The sequence below is a fragment of the Gadus chalcogrammus genome, chromosome 8 (genome assembly GCF_026213295.1).
Source record: "Gadus chalcogrammus isolate NIFS_2021 chromosome 8, NIFS_Gcha_1.0, whole genome shotgun sequence".
Classification (NCBI taxonomy): Eukaryota; Metazoa; Chordata; class Actinopteri; order Gadiformes; family Gadidae; genus Gadus; species Gadus chalcogrammus.
This window is the reverse complement of record NC_079419.1, coordinates 4,592,184-4,602,265: the sequence shown is the minus strand read 5'-3', so window position 1 is coordinate 4,602,265 and position 10,082 is coordinate 4,592,184. Positions and strand designations below refer to the sequence as shown.

The 10,082-nt window shown below is 45.0% G+C and overlaps 1 protein-coding gene across 1 annotated transcript in view; it reads left to right on the top strand.

The window, feature by feature from the left end:
- Positions 1–7,916: 7,916 nt before the first annotated feature.
- The window catches only part of st18 (ST18 C2H2C-type zinc finger transcription factor), a 23,669-nt gene continuing 21,503 nt past the window's right edge, over positions 7,917–10,082 (top strand). Inside the window, exons 1-2 of the mRNA XM_056596204.1 lie at positions 7,917–7,955; positions 9,033–9,201. Coding sequence (XP_056452179.1) covers positions 7,917–7,955; positions 9,033–9,201 — 208 coding nt within the window. The remainder of the gene's footprint in view (positions 7,956–9,032; positions 9,202–10,082) is intronic.

The following is a 10,082-nucleotide window of genomic DNA, read 5'->3' as shown; positions in this document are numbered from 1 at the left end:
TCAAACCGAATCAATTCTCTATACTCAATGCTTCATTCTGGACTCAAGTCCAGATCATAAACGTTGAGTGTTGAGTTTTGTATCAATCAATTTTGATACAATTTACATTCTGGATCTTGAGTCCATTCTGGAACAAAAACGTTTGTATAGCATTAGGTAAAATAACTTTTAAAGTACGGTGGATCTTGACCAAACAAACAATCACCCACTTAAAAGGGGTCTTTGACATCAATCCCTCCTCAACCTGCTTCAGAGGACGGTAGGCGTGAGGGGGGGGGGGGGGGGGGGGTGGGGTCGGGTATGATTCGAAAACCCGTGTGGAATATGCTCTAATAAAAGACAAAGCCATTGTAGTGAAACCTTGGCCGGCGTCGCGGGGAAACACACTTCAAACACAATCAAGTCGGGGGGGGCCCCCCGAGCGCGAGGGCCCCTCCGTGGAGGAAGGGGGAAGGAAGCGCGAGCAAACCCGCACCACTTTCCCAGCGCACAGTGGGGAGCATGGCAGCTCCCTCGCAGTGGAGTGCTCTCTACCATGTGGGTCTAGGGGTGTTTTAACAATGTTTAGCTCTATTTTCTCCGTTTAGCATAAGCCTGTTGTCACATTTGGACGGCTTCTTCATAAATTGGTGGTGTGATTTTTTTTTTTTTTCTTTCTTTCTTCCCCCCCCCGAGCAAATTTCCGGACAGGCCTGAATGACAAAATATGCAACACACACACACACGCACGCACACACACACACACACACACACACAACAGTGAGTACCGAGGTGGCTGGCAGGCACCCGCCATGTGCACTGGACAGACTCTTAGTGTAAATGTTTACAGCCCCCTGCTGAGAGCGGGGCTGCTGGGATTCTCCTCCGGCTGAATGGGATGGAAGAGGACCATGTGTGCTCTCTCTCTCCCTCTCTCTGTCTCTCTCTCTCTCTCTCTCTCTCTGTGTGTGTGTGTGTGTGTGTGTGTGTGTGGCTCCCTCTTGCTCTCTCTCACTCTCTCTCTCTCTCACTCTCTCTGTCAGTCTGTGTGTGTGTGGCTCTCTTTCTTTCTCTCTCTCTCTCTCTTTCTCTATCCCTCTTGCCCTCTCTCTTTCTCTATCCCTCTTGCCCTCTCTCTGTCTCTCTCTCTCTCTCTCTCTCTCTCTCTCTCTCAGTCTCTCTCTTTCTCACTCCTCTCTCTCTATCTCTGTCGCTCTCTCTCTCTCCCCCCCCCCTCTCTCTCTCTCTCCCTCCCTCTCTCTCTCTCTCTCTCTCTCTCTCTCTCTCTCTCTATCTCTGTCGCTCTTTCCCACTCCCCCTCTCTCTCTCTCCTCTCTCGCTCCCCCTCTCTCTCTCTCTCTCTCTCTCTCTCTCTCTCTCTCTCTCTCTCTCTCAGTCTCTCTCTTTCTCACTCCTCTCTCTCTATCTCTGTCGCTCTCTCTCTCTCCCCCCCCCCTCTCTCTCTCTCTCCCTCCCTCTCTCTCTCTCTCTCTCTCTCTCTCTCTCTCTCTCTCCTCTCTCTCTCCTCTCTCTCTGTCGCTCTCTCCACCACCCCCCCCCCCCCCCTCTCTCTCTCTCTCTCTCGCTCTCTCTCCCTCCCTCTCTCCCTCCCTCCCTCTCTCTCTCTCTCTCTCTCTCTCTCTCTCTCCCTCCTCTCTCGCCCTCTCTCCCACTGTATTGAGGTTTCATCATGGCTGCTGTAACCAGGGCTGCCTGCCTTTGACTTGTTGTCAAACTTCTCCGCCACTTCCGGTCCCCGCTTTGGCACTTGAATTTGTGTGGATCAATTAGCAAAGCCTTTTACATTTTGTTTCTTTTGGAAAATATGCACACGTGTTGTTTGATCTTTAAGGGGGGGGGGGGGGGTAGCCCTAGGTTGACACTCGATAGTTATGTTCCCCGAAAGTGTTGAATTGATTTTATAACTGTCAAACCCTTAAGAGGGTAGAGATTGCGTTGTGATTTCCCTAACGACTCCATGTCTAGAATTTAAAATGTAAATCCCTCAAATAACCTGATCTACAAAGAGGAATCATCCACATGCAAAGCCTCTATTTCATTTTATCATAAACATCATACAACAAGTTCAATAAACCTCCACCTTTTAGACTTATATCTTAGCGGAGGGGGAAATTGGCAATCTAACCCATTCCGTGAACTCCGCCGGCACCACAATATCCCTGCCGCTTGGAAACAGCATCAATTGAAATACAAAATCTAAATCATTATCGTGGCCTTTCTCTGCATGTCAACACACAGCGGAGGCAATCAATGCATGTTTAGATGAGGGTAAATAAGAAAAGAGAGGCGCCACAAAGAGTGTCATACATGTCTCCTCGCGTCTCTCAGATATCTTGGCCTTTTGTCACGGCTATCTCCTGTATTTCCCGATAATACACAAGTTGCTTTTGATTTGCCAATATACCCCCCCCCCCCCCCCCCCCCCCCCCCCACCCAAGACGGGGCGCACACAAATAAACAACCATTATCCGGGGAGTTGATATATGCATAAACTTGAAATGATGCATAAATAAAAATAAATAGGGACGCCTTGTAACATTTATATTTCTGGTTGGAAAAAAACAAAACCAACCGAAAAAAAGAATCAAAGATGGAAGCGACTGTGTTGAGGAACAGCCAAGAGGCATTAAGGGATGGAGCCTGCAAACCTCAGGACTAAAGCGACTTAATGCCATCAACACATTTCCTCTCTATTCATTTCCCAAGAAAAGGGGTTAGGGAAAGAGATTAGGTTACATATCGGCTGTCAGCCACCGAGGAGACCAGAGTGGAGAACTTCACCTAAACAGAATGATGATCAAACAGACATGCTTTAAGAGACATGCTTTCATAATCTCATCGTCTCATTGTCCCCCCCCCCTCTCTCTCTCTCTCTCTCTCTCTCTCTCTCTCTCTCTCTCTCTCTCTCTCTCTCTCTCTCTCTCTCTCTCTCTCTCTCTCTCCCTTTGCCTCGACGACACACTCTCTCAGTGGAAAAAATAAACCTTAGACAGATTATGTGAGTGATGAAATTTCTCCGAAATATGTGCGCATATACTCAACACCATCAAGCCCCAAACGGTTGATTTACTTGCCCACGTGTCGAACCTAATCACTATTAGTAACACATCATTCATGTAAATATGTTAATTTTCCCGAAAAAAATAAATGTAAAAACACATTTATTGGGATCATATTGGGAAATGAGTTGCCATCTGATGGCGTAGTTGTATGGATAATTAGCATCCTAGAGATAATGCAGCATATGAATGAGAGGCTCGGAGGCTCCACCACTCCAGAAGAAGCAGTGCGTAGGTTCACTGCAGCGATGCGGCTCAGCTTTCACCCAAAAGGCAAATGCGTGCGGAAAGTTTTGGTGACAGCCATTCAAGCGTCGGTGCGGTTAACAAGATTGCATCTGGTGAGGAGAAAGTGCATGGAGGATATAGCTCCACTATGTATTTAAAGGGCGAATTATTCTCACATTAAGTTCTGCGCCATGCATAATCCTTCCCGATATAGAATATAACTATTTCATTTTCAGGGTGGTGGTGGGGAGGGGAAATAATTATTCAAATACCCTATACTGCAAATCCCATTGATTGCAGTGCATGACACCCTTTTTTTGATTTTTCCCTGGAAAAACAAACAGTGTCAACATAAAACCCAGTAAACATTAAAAGCTGTTGTTTTATTGGGGTAATCTGCCTGCCTAAGCGACAAGAAAGTAATCAATACAAATAGTTTTGAAGTGGCTGAAAATAGAGCAGGCAATTTCAACTGTAACTAACCGCCATGCGTTTCTGCAGCTGCACAGCAGTGTTGGGGAAATGACACCAGCTTTGATGGGTTGTATGGCTTTTGAGATGAGCCTCTTTATGCCGCTTGCAGTTCCATTATGGCTTTGTTGGGAAGCTTGTTTACCTGCTGATAACATACACTGGTGGATTCGGGTGCGCCGATCCAAAATCTGCTGCCAAAGTCACTCAAGTCACATTGTACCGCAGGAGGGGAAGAATGAAATGTTTACGCGGGGGGGGGAATGCAAATGCTAAATGTGAAATCAAACTATGGGACCCAATAGGGATCAGAATAACTTGCAGCCAGGTTTTATTTTTAGTGCGATGTGCGTCGCTTTGGCTTTGTGCAGCGTTCTCCATTTTGGCCTGTTTGCATCTGCCTCGGCTCCGCGTTGCTGCTCACATAGTGAATAAGGTTAATCTTTACACTGAAATGAAATGGCCAAAGCAGCAATGTGTTTTTTTGTAAATAAAAAACAAACGATATCGCAATTGGTATGTAGGCCTATATATATATATATATATATATATATATATATATATATATATATATATATATATATATATATATATATATTAAAAAAAAACGGTCTATTAAGAAAAAAAAGTCGAGGTGGAAACCACCCACTTATAACCCTCAGAAGCCCCCAAACAACATTTTGAAAAATCTTTATTTTTTATCTTGCATATTAAAAAAATCCGTGCTTACAGGGTCAGAGGCATTGGTACACGCAAAGGCCTCTCCTTGAGTTTACACATTCAAGTGAGATCGCTATCACAGACACCCCCCCCCCCCCCCCCACCAACCCCCCCCCCGCCACACCACCACCACCACCACCACCACCACCCACCCACACCAGTAACACCACACCCCTCTCCGCCCCAACGCAGGCAGGTCTCCAGGGGACCAGCAGGACCCCACAGACGGGCATCTTCGGAGGCCAGGTGACCCTGTCTCCGAGGTTAGCAGGGAACACTAAAGAGGGATGGGCGCGGGAGCCGAGAGGAGCCGGGGAGGGAGAGAGTGTGCGAGGCTGGCGATGGCAGCTGTCAGTGGTTTGGAAGGAGAAGCAGACAGATTGTGCGTTCTGTTGGTGCAGCCAGTTCGCCACCTGGCAGCCTCTTCCTTGTTAGAACTTCTTGCTGTTTCTGTTCTTGTCAGAGAAATGTTGTTTTTTCTCTCTCCCTCTCTCTCGCTCCCTCTCTCTCTCTCTACGTGTTTCTGTCTCTGTCGCTCGCTCGCTCTCCTCGTCTGTGTCTCGGGGGAACTTGGATTTGTCAAAATGTTTAAGAATGTTCTTGAAATGCGATTATGGGAGTTAGGATCCGTGCGTGGCTTGTTTGCTGTGATTGAGTGGCAGACCCACAAACGACACATCTATGGTTTTCTGGTCCGTTTACATTTCTTATCTCTAATGATACACATGATAAGATGGTTGGTGCACTATCCAATGGATGATACAGCTTCTTTTCACCATGTAGAGCCACTGGTTCACTTACAATCGGGCAATTGCGTGATTATAAGCGCACCGAAAATACTGTAAAAGAAAAAAAATGTAGCTGTTAACTATTCAGCTATTTAACATCGTAGCATCCTCTGATTGCATAAAAAATAAGAAATAATCAAAAAAGCTCTAGCAATAAAATACTTTATCTAGTTTAAAAAAAAACATGGAACATCTTGAAGCCAGAGGTGGCGCTATAGCGAGGAAATCCTGGCGGAGGCTTTTATGGGACATAAATTAACATGAATTAGCACATGCATGCAATAAGAAAATAATTAATGCAAGTTATCAGTCACCTCGTTCCTTCCAGGAATCTGATTGACAAGATAAAGTAATGTGCAAAACTGCTTTTCAAAAGATAACAGCCTGGAGCACTCCTCGTATTAGTTAGTCATTCCCTCAGTATCACACCCGCCATATCTGTCATTTCACAATCCTCTCCCGTAATATACATATGTGCCGCTCTCACCCATCCACCGCGGCAGCTTCCATGTAACAAGTTGGTGCGGCGCACAGCGACACGATCCCCCCATCCAGCCCTCGCTTCCCCGCACGCGGCGAGCGTCACCGCAGACGGGTCAAGAATATGGTACATGCTGTTCTCCTCTCCGAAGGAAACAATTACAACAATATTAACTACAGGGAGTCTCAACACACACTGTCTCACGGTGTACTTCTGTACGTTTTAACTTTAGTTGATGATGTCTGTTTTCTTTCATTCATGAAGATTTCATGGAAAAAAAAGAAGGAATATGTGGTTGAGTCGACCCCGTGACCTCTCCATCCCCACACCCGTCTGACTCTCACTGTTGTTGTCCCTCTATGCTGTTCTATTTCAGATTGTCAACGTAATGGTGCGTGAAATGTCGTCCACTGTTTTCATCGGGGAATCTAAGAGTTTTGAGCTAAGGTAATCATTTTCATGCACTTGACATTGAAGAACTGGCTGTAAGTGCATGCTAATTAGTGTGTTTGTGTGTGTGTGTGTGTGTGTGTGTGTGTGTGTGTGTGTGTGTGTGTGTGTGTGTGTGTGTGTGTGTGTGTGTGTGTGTGTGTGTGTGTGTGTGTGTGTGTGTGTGTGTGTGTGTGTGTGTGCGTGCGTGCGTGCGTGTGTGTGTGTGTGTGTGTGTTTGTGTGTGTATATATATATATAGGCAAGGCAAGGCAACTTTATTTATATAGCACTTTTCATACACAAGGCAGACTCAAAGTGCTTCACATATAAACATTGTCATACAATAAAATAAAATAATAGATAAGTAAAAGAAAACATGCAAAGAAATTAGTAAAATAGAAAGTTTAAAAGGCATTTTAGTAATAAAATCGAAAATAAAGCCAAAGTGAAAGAAGGTTTTTAGAAAGTGCAATGTATTTAAGATTTAGCAGAAAGCTAAAGCAAGCATAAAAGTCTTGTTTTAAAGGTGCTCAGAGTTGGGGCAAGTCTTAAATCCTCAGGGAGTTTATTCCAGCTATTTGTTGCATAGTAACTAAATCCTGCTTTCCCATATTTCGTGTTTACTCTGGGGATAATTAACAGATTGGTCTCAGAAGATCTTAGTGGTCTAGAAGGCTATAGTGGAAGCATATCAGTTAAATATTTTGGGCCTAAACCATGTAGGGATTTATAGGTTAGCAACATGATTTTAAAATCAATTCTCTGACCTACAAATTTTTTGGTCTTTGTGAGAACTCTAAAAGCAGCATTCTGAACAAGCTGAAGCTTCCTTAGAGTTTGTTTTGGGAGACCTGTAAGGAGACCATTGCAGTAATCAAGCTTACTAGTGATAAAGGCATGTACAAGTTTTTGTAAGTCTTCGACGGACATGAGCCCTCATGAGTCTTGCTACATATTTAAGGTGATAATATGCAGATTTTGTAACTGATTTGATGTGACTGTCGAAATGTACATCTGAATCCATGATAACCCCTAGATTTCTGGCGATAAAAATGTTTTTATATACATATTCTTTGAAATGTAGCCTATGATGTAGGCCATATTATCTTACCATAAATATGTTGTATATTTTAAACTGTATTGTATATTTCATAAACCGGGAACATGTTTGGAAAATGTACCAGATAGGCCAATCATACATTATTCTGCATGCTGAAAGTGCTTATGCTTCTCATTCCCTCCGTCAAAGAAGAAACTATTTAGGTCTGGAAAAAATCCCCAATGTGTGACATTCATAAAATACAAACAAATTAATAATAAACACACCCAAATAAAAATAAAAATCCCCAAACGAGGGCTGCTAGTACAACATTTATCCACACAACTTCGGTGTCGTCGGAGCATGATAGTTCTGCACAAAAGTAGTTCTGTTGAACTTGCTGCTGGTGAGTCCGGTGTCAGCCGGATCCCATCCCTGCATCTCACCGTGCTCTGTGCCGCTAACGGCGAACCGACCGCAGCTCAGGACATGGCCTTGTTTGTTCACCCCCCCCCCCCCCCCCCCCCCCCATCCCCAGCCCCTCCTCCCGTGCTCTATGAAAAGAGTTATGCTGTCTGTTTTGAACGGACAGCATTTTCTTTGTGCGAGCGATCAAAACAGGGGCCAAAGTTAGTCAGCAAGTTGCATGGCTTCTGACTTCTGACTCTTCAAGCTGCTTTTGTACCGAGTTGGACACAATGTTTTACACTGTGTTTGACCTGAATGGGATGCTGGAGGTAGGCCCGCTTTATTTCCCCCCCCCCCCCCCCCCCCCCCCATGCTTAGAAACAGGTAGAATGGGGGCTAGCCGGCTGTCCAGTATTACTCATTACCATTAACATCCGAATGTACGAAGGGAACTGTGTAAAAATGAAACAAAATCAACCAGAAGCCGAATGCACGACAAGGATACAGCGGTGCAACCACTGCTGAAATATTTATACGCTTTTATCTGATCTATTTCCTCTCCACTAGGTATTTGTCTGTGAATCCCTGGCACTTTTGATATTACCTGAAGGCAAATGGTATAGATTTATACAAGTTATTTACAACAACAGCCAAGCCGTTCCTCTGGAAACTAGGCGGCAGATCAAAGGATTGTTTTGATCTCTACTTAGCATATTTGTTTAACCTAGCCAGTGATTCTGAAAAGTGCACAAGCTTTCCCCGCGATACGCACAGCAGCCTTTATCCCGCGTTTTCTTCTGTTAGCGCGGGATTTAAGTACTTTCTGTATTTAGGAGACAACTGGATTTGCCAGCTTTTGAAATTTAGTTGCCCACTGCTAGCAGTCTTGGCACTCAGAAATAGATAACTAGGTATGCTAATCCTCATCGGCCTTGTAATAGTATTTGTGGACGGCACCGCGCTCAATTAGGGCATAATGTGCTATTTTTATTTCCTTTAAGTTGGATTATACACCGAAACATGTTTGTTTTTGCCGTTTTTTAAATGCTAAATTCTCATTGGCGGTTTATTGTTTACACAGGCCACTTTTGCAAAGTAGCACTGTTCGACTGTTTCACACAGCATAGCCTCTACTGCCAAATGTCAGGAGAGGGGAAAAAAACAGAAAACCAATGTCCAAGCCCCCCCCCCCCCCCCCCCCCCCCCTTGCAAAAAACGAGCCAGGGCAATCAGGACATTTTCTGGAATGCTTAAGAGAATGCATATGCAGACAATGCCCTAATTCTCCCTTACTTTGGGCTTTGGGAAAGATGAGCCCAGGTTTACCGAGAGCCAGGAGAAAAGGGGGGCAGATGGCTCACAAGAGGGATAAACCTGGGAAGTCATGCTGTAAATGTGTTTTACAGAAAACAATGAAAGGAGCGCACAAAGCGATTGTGGCAAAGTCCTTTGGAGAATGGGGAAGCGGCTCTCTGAGGGGCAGGGCCATGGCGAAGCCGGATGAGCTGTCCGAGGAGAGCGCAGAGCAGGAGATCCTTTCCAAGCGCCGCACCTGTGGACCCCCGCAACAACAAGGCAAGGAACCCGGGCTAAACTACCTTGTTTTCTTTCCACTTTCCTAAGCTTCAAACCTTTGGCTCCCGGTACCACCCAGCATCCCCACCCACCCACCCACCCATTCTTGTTTATTAGTCTTTTTTGTTTTTGTGTATTTTTTTTCTTTGGTACAAATTTTAATTATCACTATTGTGACTTTTGTTTTTGTTAATTCTCCTCCTCCATTTGACTCTCGCCGTCCGCCACACATCCGTGCGCCCGCAAAAAAAACAAAAACAAAACCCGACCACATTGTCGGGCAGGAGAATTCCTTTTGAGGTATGAAGTGTGTCTCCGATGATACAGCTCTGCCAGGAAAAAAGACAAAGCAAAAAATAGCAAACACAAAAACAGTCACAGGTGCACGGGGGAATGGGAGCGGGCGGGCGAGAGAGTGAATGGTCACCACGGGTCCCCGGGAGGTCTTTCAGTGTAAGCCAGTGTTGGTGGGTGGACTTCTGACAGGGACATTGGTTCGCAGCCAGGTGGAGTGTGTAACTGAGAATGCCCCTGTTTATTCTTTTCACATGCTAATGTGTGGCTCCTGAGCGACTTCAATGCGGCAAAAAAGTTGTATTTTTAATTTAACGTTATTTTTTTTCTGGTTGTTGTTGTTGTTGTGGTGTTGGGGGTGAGGGTGGGGGCTGTGGTGGTGGTGGCTGTTGTTCCACTACCTGCTGCTTTCTGACAATGGGCTGTAGGGTTCACAGGGGGAAGTTGGGGATTTGTGTTGAGGACTTGGATAGATTAGAGTATTAGAGTATTTTCTTTTTCTAAATCAAAGTCAAAATGGATATACTGTTTTTTGGTGTTTTCCAGTTCACAAACCCTTTGGTGCAATTGTGTGGTGCTCTTGCTTG